General features: G+C 52.9%; 3 protein-coding genes across 5 annotated transcripts in view; 2 read left to right on the top strand and 1 right to left on the bottom strand.

Moving 5' to 3' along the window:
* Positions 1-239: 239 nt before the first annotated feature.
* Positions 240-4,622, top strand: NDUFS7 (NADH:ubiquinone oxidoreductase core subunit S7). The gene is made up of 8 exons (XM_080383833.1): positions 240-344; positions 943-979; positions 1,288-1,356; positions 1,751-1,868; positions 2,593-2,772; positions 2,857-2,903; positions 3,737-3,825; positions 4,326-4,622. Exons 1-8 carry the CDS (start codon positions 329-331, stop codon positions 4,421-4,423), a joined length of 654 nt encoding a protein of 217 aa, XP_080239959.1. The 5' UTR covers positions 240-328; the 3' UTR covers positions 4,424-4,622.
* A 138-nt stretch (positions 4,623-4,760) lies between these two features.
* GAMT (guanidinoacetate N-methyltransferase) lies at positions 4,761-15,937 on the bottom strand. Of its 2 annotated transcripts, none has more exons than XM_080383823.1 (7): positions 9,746-15,937; positions 8,132-8,331; positions 7,394-7,539; positions 7,250-7,313; positions 6,785-6,852; positions 6,243-6,353; positions 4,761-5,898 (listed from the first exon to the last, which is right to left on the bottom strand). In XM_080383823.1, the coding sequence occupies exons 1-7, from the start codon at positions 10,042-10,044 to the stop codon at positions 5,758-5,760; spliced, it is 1,029 nt and encodes a 342-aa protein (XP_080239949.1). In that variant the 5' UTR covers positions 10,045-15,937; the 3' UTR covers positions 4,761-5,757. The 2 variants fall into 2 exon arrangements, with proteins under 2 accessions (XP_080239949.1, XP_080239950.1); XM_080383824.1 differs by having other exon boundaries at positions 8,132-8,328; positions 9,746-15,936.
* Positions 9,716-17,591, top strand: part of DAZAP1 (DAZ associated protein 1) — a 26,672-nt gene continuing 18,796 nt past the window's right edge. For both annotated transcript variants that reach the window (XM_080383817.1, XM_080383816.1), the window contains exons 1-4: positions 9,716-9,849; positions 15,945-15,985; positions 16,455-16,621; positions 16,929-16,994. In XM_080383817.1, coding sequence (XP_080239943.1) covers positions 9,818-9,849; positions 15,945-15,985; positions 16,455-16,621; positions 16,929-16,994 — 306 coding nt within the window. In that variant the 5' untranslated portion in view covers positions 9,716-9,817. The remainder of the gene's footprint in view (positions 9,850-15,944; positions 15,986-16,454; positions 16,622-16,928; positions 16,995-17,591) is intronic.

Genomic DNA, 17,591 nt, shown 5'->3' with positions numbered 1-17,591 from the left:
GGCGGCGGCGGCGGCAGCGAGGTCTCTGTGGCGCAATCGGTTAGCGCGTTCGGCTGTTAACCGAAAGGTTGGTGGTTCGAGCCCACCCAGGGACGGGCCTCTGTTTTCCTGCGCGGCTGTCTCTCCGGGGCTCCGCGGCACCGGGGCGCGCCTGCCGCTTTCTCTCCGCGTTTTGCCGCGGGCCGGGGCAGGGCCCGGCGAGGGCTAGCGGAACCCCCCGCGCCGCCCCGCGTTCCCCGCCGGCGCGCTAAGGCGGCGCACCGGGTCCGCGCCGGGCCGCTTAGCGAGTGCACCGCGCCCAGAGGTTGTCTGAAGGGCTGCGGCCGAGATGGCGGCGCTGGGCTGTGAGCGGGGCTGGGGGGCCGGGACCAGGCCTCGGCCCTCTGCGGAGGGACTGGGACGGGAGGGAGGCCTGAGGGGGTCACCGGGCCGGGGGCTGCGGGGCTCTAAGGGGGACACTGGGCCGGGGGCTGCGGGGCCCTGAGGGGGGACACCGGGCCGGGGGCTGCGGGGCCCTGAGGGGGACACCGGGCCGGGGGCTGCGGGGCCCTGAGGGGGACACCGGGCCGGGGGCTGCGGGGCCCTGAGGGGGACACCGGGCCGGGGGCTGCGGGGCCCTGAGGGGGACACCGGGCCGGGGGCTGCGGGGCCCTGAGGGGGTCACCGGGCCGGGGGCTGCGGGGCCCTGAGGGGGGACACCGGGCCCCGCTGGGGGCTCCGGGGCGGGGCAGGGCCTGCTGCTGTCCTCGGGGGTGACTCTCGTCCTTGGGGCTGAGGGTCCCGGGAGCGGACAGGGTTCGCAGGGTGTCCCTGTCCCTCCGGGGCAGCCCTGGGCCCAGCCCCGGGGCGGGAGTCCCACGTTTTGCTCTCTCCCGGGTTCGGGCTTTTCCCCACGGTGCCGGTCAATGGCCGGAGCTGAGCTCTCCTGTGCTCTCCTTGCAGGTCTTCGTCTCCCTCGGCGCGGCGTGCTGGGCTGGTGGTGAGAGCCGGGGCTGGAGGGTGCTGGGTGTCCCTGCGAGCGCTGGTGCAGGGGGAGCGGGGGCAATGGCACCCCTGAGCCCCGCGGCTGCCAGCGGCTGCCCCTGTGCCAGGGAGCCCCAAGTGAGCTGGGTTGGGTGTTTGGCAGCGGGGTTTGATCAGAGCACTTGCTTTTCTCATTTCTGGGCCGTTCTGCTCCCCGTGGGGAGAGCACCGTTGCCAGTGCGTGCTCCTGCAGGGCCGAGGCTGGACAGCGTGGGGCTGTGCCACCGTGTCACATGGAGGTGCAATGGTTTTTATTTTTCCCAGGCCTGGTCCTGTGTCATCTGTTCACACTCGGCTGCTCCATCAGACGCCGGCGGCTGACCGTGCTGACAGGTAACGGCGGCACTGCAGGGCAGGTTCCTCAGCTGTGTCCTTCCTTCCATGGGTGGGAGGGTCCCAAGTGGTATAGGGAAAGAAACCTTCTGTTCGCTCTGTCTGGCAGGCTGCTGTGAGCCCTGAAGAAGAGCCTGCCAGGCACCCTCCGTAATTGGGGTACAGCAAATAGAAGGGCTCTGGCTCAGCAACAAACTCCACAGATCTCCCCACAGTCAGGGGAAACCCCCCTTGCTATAAACACAGTCTCCAGCAGTAGCAGAGGGTGTGAGATTGTCCATGAGCAATGTACCTTGGGTTCTGTATGGGATCGCAGCTCCTTGAGGCTAATGGTTGTATTCTACAGTTACACTAAATAATTGGAAACTGACACTACCGCACCATTTGTCTTCAGCTCTCTCCAAGTCCAGCAAAAGAGTTCAGCTGTTGTCCAGAAGAAATCCTACGTCCCTGCTAGCAGGGGCGAATATATTGTCACCAAACTCGATGACCTGATCAACTGGGCACGAAGGGTGAGTCGCTAAAAGTGTCATGCTCACTCAGGGAGAAATGGTATCAAATGCTTTGAGGTGCTGGTGGGAAACGGATTTGAGCCATCCCCTCCTCAGGATAAAACCAGATTCAGAATTCTCTGCAGGGAAATAGCCGCGTTTCTTGGCCGGAGGTTGACATTCGGGGCACTGTGTCAGAGCGGAAGAGAGATGCTTGATATGAGGGTGGCGCAAAGCGGCACAGGCTGCCTGTCTAAACAAAGCGGTCTGTCGTTAACAAACAAAAGCCGTTCTCTGATTTTATGCAGTCCTTGTAATGAGCAGCTGCTCTGTGCCATGGAGAAGGCTGCACAAGTGACACTGCCCTGTATCCAGTGTGCTCTGGCTTAGCTGAGTTTTGCCTTCTCTGGTCACTGCTGCCCCTCTGCAGGGCTTCTGAGGTGGCTGCTTTAGCAGTGTGAGATGCAAAGAGGAACGTCTGCACCTTTGAGCACGTTTAGCATCTCTGAGGCTGCAAACGCATAGATCTCTACACATCTGTTTCCCCAGAGCCGTGGGTTTCGCTCTCCTGCATAATGGCAAACACTGTTTTCATTTATGATGCGCTGACTAAACAGACGTGGCAACTTTTCTAGTTTTATTTCTCTTTCTGCCTGATCAACTCGTGTTCTGTGAGCAACCCACACAGGGTCTCAGCTCCTGCTTTCAGTGTTCTTACCCATAACCCGTGTTTCTCCTGCTGCAGAGCTCCTTATGGCCGATGACGTTTGGCCTGGCGTGCTGTGCCGTGGAGATGATGCACATGGCTGCTCCTCGCTATGACATGGACCGCTTTGGGGTGGTGTTTCGGGCTAGTCCCCGGCAAGCTGATGTCATGATTGTGGCTGGCACCCTGACAAACAAAATGGCTCCAGCTCTTCGAAAGGTACAGCCTGTGGTGGATGCCTCATGCACGGCTGTGTGTGCTGTACGCGAGCAGAAAGTGGTCTGAAATGTCTGTGTTCTGCAGGTCTATGACCAGATGCCAGAGCCTCGCTACGTGGTCTCCATGGGGAGGTAAGTGCTGGGACATCCTTACCGCCTTATACTCTGTGGGAGAAATCTGCTGTCTCTGCTCGACAGAGGGGAGTTGAAGGAAGGAGAACCCATTTCTTGTTTGTATTTCCAACCCCTTAAATTATATAAAGAGGCCTTGTTACAAACAAAACATAAAGACTCCCTTTGAGGGTGAGGAGAATGATGTCTGTCAAGTCAGTGTGAACTGCAAAGTCTTCTCAGTGAAAGATTGTGGCGTTTTTGCAGCTGTCAGTGTCCAGGGACTTGTGTATGTCCAGAATCTCAGAGTTTGCATTTAGGCAAAAGGTTTCAAAATGCTTCTGCTGTGTAGCATGAAATCTGAGCTCCGTGGAGCTCTGGCATGGCGGAACTGACAACTTGTTTGTCACCCGGAGCTGCTGGGGCCAAAGGCAGCCGCTTCACCAGGGCCTGGAGGGGGACAGAAAGAGTTCTAGAAATGCTTTGTGCTGGTGTGGGCAAAATAAAGTTTTGCAGTAGAGAGGAAGGACTGCCTGAGTATTTTGTACTTTGTAAGAGTAATGGAAACCGCTTGGTTTGGTTTGATTCGGCTTGGAACGTAACGGCTTGCAAGTGTAGCCTCTGCCTTCCAGCCAGGGCTGGTGACGAGGCTGAATGACCACAGCGTAAACCTTGGCATCCACTCCATCCCTTACTGTAAATGCTGTCAGGTGGCTCCTTGCCTCGCAGCACTTGGGTGCCAGGCTCACCTTCTCCTTTGTCTCCTGCTTATCTTCCCCTGTGGGCTGCTGAACCGTCTTTAAGAAAGCGCTGAAACCTGCCTGACTCCTGAATATATTTCATTCCTCTTACAGCTGTGCCAACGGCGGGGGTTACTACCACTACTCCTACTCTGTGGTGAGGGGCTGTGACCGCATTGTGCCGGTGGACATCTATGTGCCAGGTAGGAAAGACAGCTCTGTGGGCCACGGTGCTAACTCAGAGCAGGATGGGAGTGAAGTTAACTTTGTACATTTGGGCAGCGCTTGGTGTCATTTTTAAAGATCTTCTTGTTTCGAACTGTATTGTTAAAGCTGCAGATGCTTCAGCAAGATCTGCCTGGGGGTTTCAGTAAGCGAGTTTAGTTCTGGTGATGTTACTCACCAGTAACTGTTGTGTAAAGTGTGGGCTGTAATTCAGTCAACCACATGCTCTGCTGTGAGATACCACCTTGCTTAAAAGCAAAGCATTTTATAAAGACCTTTTTGTCAAACACCATCGCTTTTGTTTCTTTAAACTAAAGAAGGCCTCTTGCTTTTAAGAACCCTACAGCCTGTGACACGTACAAAGCCAGAGTGAAATCACACCTGCTTCAGCGTAAAGCCTGTGACTTGTCTGTTTTCTTTGTCAGCTACATTTCAGTGGAGCTAGCAGCCCCATGGGCTTCCTTTTTCTCTCTCTCAGGTTGCCCACCTACTGCTGAAGCTTTGCTGTACGGAATCCTGCAGCTTCAGAAGAAAATCAAACGAGAGAAGAAGATTCAGATCTGGTACAGGAAATAGCCTCTTATTTATGACCTACCCACTTATTGCCTGCCTGGGGCATCTGCTTGCACTCATACGCACAATAAATCTGTGTTCTCACAAGCCCTCCAAAAAACCTCTACCTGGTTAAGATCCTCTTCTGTCTTTAAAATATCCCTCGTACCTGAAATGTTTTAACTCGTTTAAAAGCTGAATTAAAAAGGACAAGTTGAATTTGGTAACGTTCAGTGCAGTTTCTGGTCTCAATAGCCCGCAAGGGAAGGAGGAGAATATTTGAAGTTACCTATCGTGACATAAATGCCTTGCTAGAAACCTGGGACTTGCTCTTTGGCTTTGTTAGGAAGTTTTGAGACCAACACACATCCAGGTGAGCCCCGAGGCCTCCCTGCATTTTGCTTATAATTCCTGCAAAGGATCTAATAAGTCCTTTCTATCTATGTGCACAGCAGCCAGAAATTAGTTATAGTTCTGTAAGTAAAATATTAATGCCCAAAATCAAAATACAACTAATAAAAAGGAACGCTGCAGAACTCCTTAATGCAGTAGGTGTAAAGCAGCGGGTTTTGGTGCTGAATGTGTCCCAGGAGCCTGGTGTGGTGTTCTCCCAGCAGCCTGGGACGAGGAACAGTCATGGCAGAATTACACATGCACTTTGGAAAGACAAATGAAGCGCTCTGAAACAGAAGTTGTGTATTTCATTCTTTTTTTTTAATGGATTTTATCTGCTCAGGGTAGACAGAAAAAATGTCATTTATGTGCTGTTGAACTGCAAGGAGGTTATTGGGATCAGAACTAGCCAAAAGCGTTGGGAAACTTCACAGGGGAGTTGCTGCAGGAGCAGCCGAAATGCTGGTTTAGATTATTTGGCTTGCGTGTGGAAAGCCACCCCATGATTTCTAAACATGATCCAGTGTTTAGAGGAAAGGTCTCAGTCCTCGAACCCCTTTGGCTAAAGGCTCTGAGCCATGCTCTGGAATTGCAGCTTAATTGAGGTATTTGGAGACGAGGGCAAGTCTTGAGTGGAAACTTGGCCTCGGGGACAGACGCAGGGTGGGACCCTCCCCCACAGAGCCCAGCAGACACCCCGCCAGGGTGGGAAGCTGCGGGTCACATCAGAGGTGGGGCAGGGAGTCCTTTTGTCCAGAGGTCCCTGGAGACCCAGCACTTCCATCCCAAGCTTCCAGCCATCTCCTGCCTCCAGATAAATCAGCTCCAATCTTCTCTTATTAGCATCAAAGGAGACGAGAGCTTTTCTCCTCCTTGCAGTGCACATACTAGCCTCTCCTCCTTTAGTGTTTGCTTCCTGTGGCTTTGGGGCAGCCCCAAGGGACGTGCCAGGCTGGCCAGCACCCTCAGTGCTTCACGATGATGGGGGTGACCATCTTGTGGAAGGAGTAGTACCTGCAGTCCTTGGGGGAGACCAGGTCCATCACCTTCAGGCTGATGTTCTCCTTCTTGAACCCGGCTTCCACCAGGTGCTCTACCTGGGTCTCCTATGAGAGAGGAGGGAGGGAAAGGAGCAGCAATAGTTTGAGCTGCCTGGATGCGAGTGGAGATACTGTGGAGCCCCAGCCTGCAGGTACCCAGGACAGTGCAAGCAGCCAGCTGCAGTGACCCCTGTCTCGGGCTGCTGTGGGCAAAAACCCTCTGACCTTCCCTGAAAGGCTGAGCCCCAGCGTGACGGGGGAGTGAAAACAGCCACGGAGTCGTCTGGCTCATGCTGCTCCGTGGCCATGGTGTTGGACGAATGTGTGCAGGCTGATGTGGTGAGTCTGGGAACTCCAGCTTGGGCTGGGGGTGCCAGCCCCCGTCCCCCAGCCCAGGGAACGACGCTCACCTCAAACATCTGCTCGATGTCGGTGTACTTGGTCTTCAGCAGCTCCCCCCAGGAGGTCAGGTTGCAGTAGGTGAGGATCCCCCCGGGCTGCAGCAAGCGGAAGGCATGGTCCTGCAATGGGAATTGAGGGGGAGCTGGCTCAGCACCCAGCACCCTTGCGCACAGCACCCAGTCTCTGCCTCGCCCCCCTTCAAGCTCTCGCTTGTCCCTGCAGAGCTGGATGTTGCCCCAGCCCTCTGTGCCCTCCCACTGCTCCCCTCCAGCCGGCTGTGACCGCGCAGACCAAAGGTGCTGCCAATGCCACTGTTGCGCTGGGGACATCAATGGGGACATTGGGTTGTGCCAGAGGCCACTAAATCCCGGGTGGCAGGGAGGGTGCTGGGGACGGTGAGGGCTGCAGAGCAACGCTCAGCTCCAGCTTTGACTCCCGAGGTCCCAAATTCTCCTCCCTGCCCTGTGTGCCCCCAAACCCACCCGAGTGGGGGCTGTGACCCCTTGCAAAGGGCAGGGGGAGGTGTGGGTGCTGCACCCCGGCATACTACCTTGATGAAGTTGAACTGATGGGTGTGCCAGGTCTCCTCCGACAGCGGGTAAGTGTCGTACAGGATCCCTGCCCGGGAACCATTCGTTAGCTGCGAGCGACCACTGAGGCACCAGTGGGGCTCACGTGCCGGGGGTGAGATGCCCCTTCATGGCCTGTAACTATTTTTTTCTTATTTCAGTTTGCACCCCATATCACTGAACCTCAGAAGGCAGCGATGTGCTGCTCCCCAGGACGAGATGCTGCTCCCGGGGGCCCCCAGCTGCAGCCCATCCACATCCCCACTGCTGTGGGAGGGAGCTGGGCCGGGTGCTCACCTGCACCCTGGCTGAGTTGCATCCCCCCCAGCTCCCACGGTGCAGGGACATGCCAGGACCTTTCTTCCCTGGGGCGCCTGCACCCCAAGCTCTGCTGTGGGGGCTCCCACCCCACCACCCCGTTCCCAGTCCCGCCGGGCTCAGCTCACCCATGAAGTGCCTGTCCGGCAGCGTTGGCACCACCTCCTCCCACAGCCCCTTGAGGGGCACGACCTGCAGGCAGGAGGGCAGAGCGGTGAGCCCCAGCGGCACGTGCCCGCGGGCGCTGGGCACCGGCACAGCCCTCCCCGCACCTTGTGCGGCTGCATCTTGGCCCATTCCTCCAGCCGCTGGAAAACTCCCTCATTGCACTCAATGATCCAGTGCTCCTCGATGTCAAACTCCTCCACTTTGGTGGCGGCGATGGCCATGCCGAAGCCCACCTCCAGCACACGGCCACCTGGGGACAAGAGGGCAGCTGGGGGGGGTGGGGGGCTGTGCCTCCCCAGAGATGCCAGGCGGCCAGTGCAAGCCCAGCAAATGCAGATCTCTGTTTTTTCTGTGCCTCAGCCCCAAATGCCACCCCTCTCTTTCCATGAATTGGGTTTTTTTTTAGCACAGGATGGGAAAGCGTGGCACTGCCCACACTGCAGTGAGAAGATGGGAGCAGCCCCGTGTCCCCATCACCCACCACCTCCCTGGTGCACCCTGCAGCAGCCCTTTGCCACCACCCCCCCCTCCCTGGACAGCTGCAGCGGGAACAAGCCACTGCTCCCAGCCGTGCAAACCCTCCCTCACCCGCACGCGGGAAATGGAGCCCGAAAAGCAGCAGCTGGGGAACGTGTCACCCCGACACACAAGCATAAGTGCCACTGCGGCCCCACTGCCACCGTCACTGCGTGGGGAACACTGGTGGTGAGTGGGGTGCATGCAGCAGCGTCCCCTGGCAGCAACATTATCCCCGACGTTGTTCACTGGTGGGAAAGCTGCCCGCCCCCCACAACTCAGTTGCACCCCATGGCACAGCCCCGAGCCCGCGGGGTCCCCGTTACCCCTCGACGCAGCCACGGCTGCCAGCGAGTGCATGTAGGGGGTCTCCCAGCGCTCCATCACTGGCTTCCCCAGGATCTCCAGGTGGGTGTCAGGCCCATCGTAGGTGGCTGCTGCCTCCCGCCAGGCTGCCCGGCAATCCTCGCCCTCTGCAAAGATCCGTCCCGCTGCCGCCTGGGTGCTCATGGCCATGCCACTGCTGCTGCAGGGGGGAAAGTCCACCTTTGGGCTCAGCGGTGCCGGGGGAGGGAAAGGGCACTGGGGGCTTGGCTGGCTTTAAATAGCCAGGGCTGGGAAAGTGCTGAGTGTGCAGGGCAGGCTGGGGCCCTTGGTGGGGAGGGGATCCCTTAGCAGGAGCAGGGGGGGTGGGGTAGGGGCTGCCAGGCCTGCGCAGCCACCAGCACAGCTGTCTCTGTAGGCATGGCCAGGCAGGAGTGGCTGGTGCCCCACGATGCGATGGGGCTAAACTGGGGGGGCGGGTGTGTGTGTGGGGTGTGTGTGTGGGGGTAAAGGCCCCACTCCTGGTGGCACCGTGTGCCGTGCTGCGCGTGCTCGGGGCAGGAATGAGCAGCATTGCATGGTGGAGCTGGGCTGGATCAGTGCGACACTGGTGAAGGGCTTTGCCCTGAGGGCTATGCACTGTGCTGTGCCCCAACTGGTGCTGTGCTCCAGGGCCATGCACTGGGGCTGTGCTGCTCTCCAGGGCTGTGCACTGGGGCCATGCTGTGCTCCAGAGCCGTGCACTGGGGCTGTGCTGCGCTCCTGGGCCACACACTGGGGCCATGCTGTGCTCCAGGGCCATGCACTGGGGCTGTGCTGTGCACTGTGGCTGTGCTGCACTCCAGGGCCGTGCACTGGGGCCGTGCTGCGCTCCAGGGCCATGCACAGGGCTCTGGCCCATGCTGTGCTGTGCACTAGGGCCATGCATGGTGCTGTGCCCACGCCGTGCCATGCACTAAGGCCATGCACTGTGCTGTGCCCCACGCCATGCCATGTGCTAGGGCCATGCCTGGTGCTGTGCCCCACGCCGTGCTGTGCCCCACGCCGTGCCATGCACTAGGGCCGCGCCCGGTGCTGTGCCCCACGCCGTGCCGTGCTGCAGGGCTGCTCGGGGTGCTGTGCCCCACTCCGGGCTCCGCACAGCGCCAAGCTCCGCGCTGCGCCACGCACCAGGCCACGCACAGCGCCGTGCTCCATCCTTCCCCCCCGCGCACGGGGCTGCGCTGCGGGGGGGCAGGGCGGGCACCGGGGGGCTGCCGGGGCGCTGGGCCAGGCACCGATCCGTGCCGGGAGGGGCCGTGCCGTGCCGTGCCCGTGGGCCCCGCCCCCCACCCGCGCGGCGCCAGGCACGGCGGCCGCACGTGCTGCAGGAGGACTGCCCTTCCCGTCGGCCCCCGCGCGCCGCCCCGCCCCCGCCCCTCCCTGGGCGCGGCCCCGGAGACCCCGTAGCGAGGGCAGGTGCGCGCGCAGCGGCGGTTGGTGGCGCTGAGGGAGCGCGAGCGCGCGGCGGGGGGGCCGGGCCGGGGGCGGCCGTTGCGCAGCTCGGGAGCGTGGGGGGGGGGGGGGAACGGGGGACTGTCGGACCGGCGAGGAGAGTCCGCCCGCAGCCTCACGACCTGCCGCTGGTGCCGCCGCCGCCGGAGAGAGGAGCCGGGCGCGGCCCCGGATACCGCCGAGGAGCCGCCGCCATGAACAGCGTGGGAGGCGCCGACGAGATCGGGTAAGGGGGGGCGGCCGCCTGAGGAGGCGCCGGGCCGGGGGAGCGGCGGCGGTGGTCCGGCCCCCCCCCCCTTCCCTGCACCCTGAGGCGAGGGTCGCGCCGGGGCTCCCGCCGTGCGGGGAGAGGTGGTGGGGGGTGTGTGTGTGTAGGGAAGTCCCGTCCTGGCCGGTGTCCGCCGCCGGGCCCGTCCGCCATGCTGGGCCCCTGCGGGCCGGGAGGCTGCCCCCCCCATCACGTGACCGGCCCGCGCCGGGCTGCGGCGGCAGGTGCGCGCGGCCCAAGGTCACCCGCGGCGCTTCCCGCGCGCTCCCGGGAGCCCGCCGCCCCGCGCCGGGGGGGTGCACAGGCTCTCCCCCGCCCCTTCTCACCTGGTTAACGACGGGAAGGGGTGGTGAACCCCCGGGGACTTTGTACCGGGGGCTCATCGGTGCTGCCCCGCGTGTCCCCGGTGGGGCCGGGGCTCCTGGCGAGGTGGGGGGGGGAGACGGATGGGCGGGGGGGCGGCAGGACAAAGGCGGCAGCCGGGGGCCACCGCTCGCCCCTCGCCTCCCTCCCCCGTGCTGCAGGGGAGCCCTTGCGCTGCGGGTAGCTGCCCTCCAAACTTCTCCTCTGCTGGCAGATGCCACCCGCTAGCTGCAAGCTGCGCTTCAGTCGGGTTTTCCAGAGCCTCTCCAGAGAGATTTTTTTTTTTTTTTGGCTTCTTCGAACTGATGGCTCTAATCCTTCGGAGATGTGTTCAGTATTATAGATTTCTTCTGCACATTATCTACTGGGCACTGAAGTACATAATACTTCAGTGCCCAGTGGCATTTCAATTAGGAGACTGCAGGCTTGGCACGTTAGTCCTGAAAACGGCAAAAATAAAATAAAAAGGTTGTCTGCTCCGCTTCCGCTACAAGTTTTGGCATCGAATATGCACGTCATAACTGATCACCTTTTTTGAAACTAGAGCAGATGTGAACCAGTCATCGTTCTTGTCCTGTCTCCGGCGTGTAGTAAGCCGCTTATTGACTGTGCGCGTTCTTAATTTGTACAGTCTTAAAAATAGGAGAGGCAGGGTAACTGTTTTGAACAGGACATGCTGCTATGAACACACATATTGCACGAGGCATGTTTAAATATGTGGGATTTGCTCTGAAAGTGTTTTTATTTGGTCCTGGGCCTTAGTCACTGTCTAGTGCCTTAGGAAAGACCTGATGAGCAGACTTCTGTGTGCTGCTGTTCTTGCAGGCTGCAAGTGACTTAGGGAAATATTGTCAGCTTTCATGCTGAACAGGACTGGCTGTCACAGGGCACTGTCCCAGTTGCAGACTGCTTAATTTTGATCCTTCTGAGGTTTAACCGGATCTGAAAGGCTTGGCTTTTAATCAGAAACCGTAATTTGCTTTTTTTTCCTCCTCCAAAAGTGCTCGAATGGAAAGGTGAAAGCACAGAATGAACTCAGTTTTGGTCAGCAGCCGCCTATGGTTGGGTGGAGGAAGTTCTGTTTTGAAAGCTGTTGTGAGATGCAAGTGTTAATAGGAAGTTACAAATTTAACTGCTTTTCTAGACAGATTTTAAGTGAAGAAAAAATACAAAGGCCATAGGCCTTGCAGTCGTGTTGGTATGAGTAGGTAGGGCTTTGCGAGTGTTATTTGCTGTAATTAGGACTTGGGACTATTTTGGGTGAAGGAGAGGTGCTGAGCTTGAGATCCTTCTGTCCAGCAGCATGTAGATGACTGGGACTGCACTAAGAGAAATGATAGATGCTAATCAAACTGCCGGATTATTTTATGTAGGCAAAGAGTTTGTGCTTTTGTTGAGTTTCAGCACTTTTAAAATACCTGTGCATGCTTTTTTACTAATTCTGGGATTATCTGCTTCAGTGATGGATAACATTTATGGGAGAAAAGAGTAAATTAGCAAGTGAAATTTCGTCAGGAAATAGCTGAAGTGGAACATGTGGCTTCGTGAAACTTGGTTAAAACTTATACGTACTGCAGCTTCTGAAGAGTCATTATTCTGCTTCCCGCTCCTGATCCAAGCGCTGTGAGGAATATTGCTGCTGCTGCCTCAGGTGTGCTCTGTCTGCTGATGCCTTTCACAGGCTGGTGTACTGTGCACACCATTGCACAGCTCGCGGTGGAAAGACAGACTTGCCGAAAGAAACGGGCTAGTGTTTTGTGTTTTCACCAGGCTTGTGCTGGGGAATTGCTTTACATTCTGTTTGGGGTGGACTACAGCATCCTTCTAACACTATGGTCTATAAATACCTAGCTTTTTTGAGGTGTGCATTTTTGAGGGTGGTGCAAATAGGTATGAGGACAGTGATCTCAGCAGGCTGAAACTGATAGCATGATTTTAATAACCACCAGCCCATAAACTGTTGGAACAAAAACTTCTAGGAGGCAGCATATGTAAGACCTTACCAGCGGGCTGATGATGCAAGTTGTGTGCAGGGAAATGAACACTCACCTCGTGTTACTTCATACAGCTGTTTTGCATCTGACAGCTGCTCGTCCAGTACAATGCTGCATCTAGATTTTTGTGTTAGGTAGGGAATAGTTAATTCTTGCATTTGCTCAGTGTGTTCAAACCAGTCCCTGGAGGAGTTAAAGGCAGGGTAGTCCTGGCTTTTGGCATTCTATAGTGTGCATATAAATAGGAGCCATGTATTTACATACAGCTGCTGTAGTTGACCTTAGGCAACCCAACTTTTTTTTGGTTTAAATGTATGTAGGGTGGCTACAAATAATTAATGATGGCATTGGAAGGTTTCAATGACCTTAACTGTGGGGAGTCCTCTGTCCCTGCAGACAACTTGATGTTTTGTTAGAATGCAGCTAGTATTTTAGATTGATCTTACATAGATTGATCTTACATACCACTCTATCAAATTTAGTTAAAAAATAAAATAATCCCAAATGTGGTTGGCCTAGAAAATGTAGCTAACACACAGTCACGGGCTACGTCAAAACTTTTAATTGGAATATAACATTAGATCAGTTATTTTTTTCTTTGCTATTAGGAAATAAAGTCACTTCCTTACAGAACTTTCTTGTGCTGTTTAGGAAAAGTAAGAGCACACAGATTCGTGTGGAGGCGCAATGTAAAGCAACAGTTGTGGAAGCTACCAGGGAGTCTGAGTGTGCTGACGACTGTTGGGTGAAATTTGGCTGTTACTGGAAAATGACCTGTTGCTAAAAACTGGCTGGTGTTGAATAAGCTCCTTGAACTGCTGCTGGGAGTGAGCTCTTGGCCAGCGGAGGGAGGTGGGGGTTTTCCTACCCTTGAGAAAAACTTCATCATCATGAAACATGCAAGTAGAAAACAGGCCTGCTTTCAGAGAGGGTTGATAATGGATGTAATGTCCTGCTTGTGCTATTATCAGATGCATTATCATAATGCAAGAACAGATGCAACCACTGTCTTCTGCAGTACTGTGAGGGCTGTACTTTCTTTGCCTATTACCAGTTAAGTTATTTTCTAGCCTGCTGAAGAAGATGCTTTGATCTGTGCTTAACAGTTGGTCTTTTTTCTTAAAGTCAAAGCTTATATCACCTCTCAACTAGTGATTTAGGAATAAAATTTGCCTGGATGGAACAAGACTTGTAGGTGCTGTGTAATACTGAATTTACTCACCCCTTGTTTTCACATGTAGTACACCTGCACTCTTGGGATTGGTTTAGTCACTGTTGGCTGTTGTATAAGGGACAGGACATGGTGCCGTATCACAGAGAAATGAATTGGGAAGGGACTGCTGGTTGCATCTGCAAGCTGTCCTGCTGTGCAGGACCTTCTTGTTGCGAGGCTTTCCTTTCACTGATGCTCCCTGTGTGCTAGCACAGCTTACTGACTGGGGAGGTGGTGGTGGTGATGGGGCGGTTTTCTTACTGCGGTTAGCTGCTCCTGAAAAAAGCGGGTGAAAGGGTGAAAGTTTTAGTTTATTTTTTTTTAAGGAGAATTTCAACTTTCCCCATTGAAGTGAAGGTGCACCAATTCCCAGCCTCAGCTCAGCTGTATTAGGATATGTCTGAGGGCGAGTAGAAGACAAAACAGAGTATGGTTCCTCTCTTCAGGGACTGATAAGAGAAACAGAGGGTATCCTCCAAAGCTACGCTATTCCCAGCACTTTGTCTGTGCAGACCCATAAAACTATTAACAGAAGACCTTTTGAGTTGGTGCTTCTTGCTGAAAAGGGCCAAATGTTGAGGTGGCTTTGAACTAACCTTTAATTACAGAGTAAATTACTTTGCATGGAAGTTTTGTAACACAATAACATAGATAAAGAATTGCAAAGCAGGCAGTGTGTCTCATCTCCCTGCTCCTTACCCAGCTACTTCGGTGTGCTCTAACACGAAATGGTACAGATTTGGATGCTCTTCTAGAAGATGAGTTGATTCGGACTTGTCTTCGGTTTTAAGCATGGAGTTTAGTTTGGGTTTTAGCCATGACTTTCTCATCTATTTGGAGATATCTCTAAACTAGATTGTAAAATGATTTCACAGCTAATTGCTGAATTAGTGCTCCTCTGTTATTTAGTTCTTGCCCTATGAGTTTGCCTTCTATCTTAGACTTGAACCTGGTAGTTCTACTTTTGCTTTCACTGAACTAGAAGATAATGGTAGACAAAAGCGATTCTGACTCATCTTTCTAGGTGAGCAAGGGAGTAGCACATAAAAGGAATGGATGAAGGTTTTATGTTTGTTTTAATCAGCAGTTTAAGGACTTTTCTTTACCAGGACAGTACTTTGAGAACACAAGGAAGCCTGAGGGCTGACTTAAGCTTTTTTGATCTGAGGATGGAAAAAACTCAAATGCTTTCTGTTTTACCCAATTATGCAGCTAGAGAACAAGTACAGAAATTTCAAGTGATGCCTAAATCCGACCGTTGCATGTAGTTCAACATTCCCTCCCGTGGAGTCTGTTTCTTTTAGCTGCGATTCCCATTGGGCTTTGACTTTCTGGCATGTGAAAGTTAGCCACATCATCCCAGGACAGGCGCTCTTATGTTGCTGCTTATTTGTAAGTCGGTATTAAATAACTTGAACTGCTGGCATTCTTTTTCATTTGGTAGTATCTGTAAATGTAGGGGATGGTAACATGAAGTGTGCAAACTTCAGTCTGGTGTTACTTTTGCTACAATATGTGTTAGAAAGAGCTGCAGCAGCTGTGTTGTGAGTGCATTTTTGTAGAATAACTTTTTAAACTAATTTTGAATGGCAGTTATCTTTCTGGTAATATTCAGTGTTAGGTAGCAAATGGATGTAGGAGAGTCCAGCTGTTCTTCTGTCTTGGTTTTGGAGGCCTAATGCAAGACTATATACATCTCTTGATCCTTGGTCTGGGATTAGAGCGGTTGATGGAACAGGCTTGGGTATTTAAACTAGGATGTCTGGTTTTCTGTCAGTTTGCTTTATCTCAGAAGGTTTGGATTTTGTTTTCATCCTTAAATTGGAACTACATGGACCCTGCAGCTGTTTTCTTCTGGTTCTCAGAGTTCTGTAAGTAACATAGAGCTGATGATCCAGTCCTTGACAGGAGTCCAAACATCCCCTTTTAACTTCGAGGGTGGGGGTTAACCAGGTAGAATGACTTTATAACTGTGTTCTTGGATAACTTTTCAAATTCCAAATACTTTCCTGAACTATGAAGTGTTCCATGTTAGAACTCCTTTCTGCCCCAAAAGAGCAGGTAAATGTACTTACTGTTATGTTCTGTGTTGGTTATTTGCCTTCTGGCTATTGTAATGATTTCTCAAAGCAATGCTCCCTTCTCAAGTATCTGGAGATAAGAAGTTTGGAGGAACCTGGGCTTTTCTGATATTTTTGTCCTCTCTTTGCATAAAATAATAAAATGTGTTCCTGTAGTAAGCTTACAGTCTCTGTTCATGCTTGTGGCACGCAGAACAGATGCTTCAGTTTTATGTGAATCTTCGTGAAACGGAAAGTAGGTGTCACAAAGAATAGTGGATTCTGGTGAGGAACGGACTTTGTAGTATCTTTTGGAGGCCTCAGTACTGCCAGACCTCTTCAGAATTAGCTGACATCTGTCTCAAATAAGGTGGAAGCATCTGTTGTGTAGCATCCTAAAACTGCTGTATGCTTCATTTGCAGAAAACTGTTTGTGGGTGGCTTGGACTGGAGTACGACGCAAGGTAAGCTATGTATTCTACAGTCGTTGAGCCAGGCCTTTGTGAGCAGCAAAACAATGTACAGACATAGCTTTTCAACAGACAGTACTGTGGTAGGAAGGGTTGCATGAGGTTGTACTGCCGCCTTCTTCTATTAATGCATAATATTTTCTGTGGAGAGAGTTCAAATATGTGTTCATCACTTTTGGGTTTATATTTTCCATCAGTGTTTGGTACTGAAGTTTTTGTCAATCCTCAGAAGATGACAAATTTTGATTGTTGCTTTGCCTACGATACTGCTTTCCTTCTGCATGGGTAGAAATAAACCATTATATACCATTTGTTTAGAGGAAGTAAAATGAAAATGTAATGGTTTTCAGAAGATGAGTTTGAATTTGTTTAGCTGTTGGCTTATCTTTTGCCTCATAATTGCAAACACAGCCTAAAGTTCTTATCTGGTTCTGTTTAATACATGCTTTTTGTTTTTTAACAGAAACTCTTCGTAGCTACTTCTCCCAATATGGAGAAGTTGTAGACTGTGTAATAATGAAAGACAAAACAACAAACCAGTCTCGAGGATTTGGATTTGTCAAATTTAAAGATCCCAACTGTGTGGGAACAGTACTGGCCAGTAGACCTCATACATTAGATGGCCGAAATGTAAGTTGCTTTTGTGGTTTTTATTTTTTCTGCTTCAGAACTTTCTGCTCCAGACTGCTTTAGAGATCTGTTTTAAATTCTGGCTGCTTATTTGCAGACTGGATAGTGTAAAAGTTACCTGGTTGTTTGTTTTAATTATTTATTGTAAGACAGCTTTAACTCAATTATTTGTGTCACGTTGTAGAAGTGATATATTGACAGTAGCTTTGATCTGAGGAGCTGGATTTCAGCAGTGCTGTGTCAGCTGCCATTGTTTTAGAACCATATTCTGCACACTGAGATCTGACCAAACTGGAACTTCTTCCAGATTGATCCAAAGCCATGTACACCTAGGGGGATGCAACCAGAAAGGACACGACCGAAGGAAGGATGGGTAAGGAAAGATACTTGGTGTATCCTGCCTGTTTTCCAAGTTTCGGCTTACCTGCTAGCAGCTTAATTGAACTCCCTTGGATTATATCCATGCTTTAAGATCAGGAGTTGGTATGCAGGCCTCGAGTGTAAATTTTATTTCTGAAAATTGTCTTTTACTTAGATTTCCATGGTAAGACTCCATGTACAATACAGTGTTAACAAACATTTTGTGTTTGTGTCAGACTTGGTTTGTGGGTGTGGTATTTTCTTAAGCTCTTAGCAGTGTTTTTAGTTGAGTTCCTCAGATCTTGAAACAAGTGGAAGTACACTCGCAGGACTGATGCTTTCTTCCAGCCTACTTCACACCCTGCAGGTTAATATGATTTCATTATTAAATCAGTAAATGACATCAGAACACAGCCCATTGTTCTCCAGAAGATCAGAAAACTGAGACTGGGTTAAAACTGCAAACACTAGATTTCTGAGCTCTCAACATGCAGTTGGTTCGTTTTAATGACTGGGAGACTTCGAGCCTGGACATGGCTCCCCCTCAACTTGCAAGAGACTATTGTTGATGTTTAAGTGTTAAATGATAGAAGTAGTCAACTTTATTGTC

Source organism: Falco punctatus (genome assembly GCF_963210335.1).
Source record: "Falco punctatus genome assembly, chromosome: 4".
NCBI lineage: Eukaryota > Metazoa > Chordata > Aves > Falconiformes > Falconidae > Falco > Falco punctatus.
The sequence above is the reverse complement of the archived record's forward strand: the minus strand, read 5'-3'. Positions and strand labels throughout refer to the sequence as shown.

Bases quoted from the DNA above. Each gene is read 5' to 3' on its own strand.
- NDUFS7 (XM_080383833.1), top strand. The intron at 980-1,287 runs GTGAGAGCCGGG...TATTTTTCCCAG, and splicing joins CGCGGCGTGCTGGGCTGGTG to GCCTGGTCCTGTGTCATCTG. The intron at 3,826-4,325 runs GTAGGAAAGACA...TCTCTCTCTCAG, and splicing joins GGTGGACATCTATGTGCCAG to GTTGCCCACCTACTGCTGAA.
- GAMT (XM_080383823.1), bottom strand. From the start codon at position 10,044: ATGGCGGACGGGCCCGGCGGCGGACACCGGCCAGGACGGGACTTCCCT. The intron at 7,540-8,131 runs GTAACGGGGACC...TCTTGTCCCCAG, and splicing joins AGCCGTGGCTGCGTCGAGGG to GTGGCCGTGTGCTGGAGGTG. The intron at 6,853-7,249 runs GTGAGCTGAGCC...GTTCCCGGGCAG, and splicing joins GCCGGACAGGCACTTCATGG to GGATCCTGTACGACACTTAC.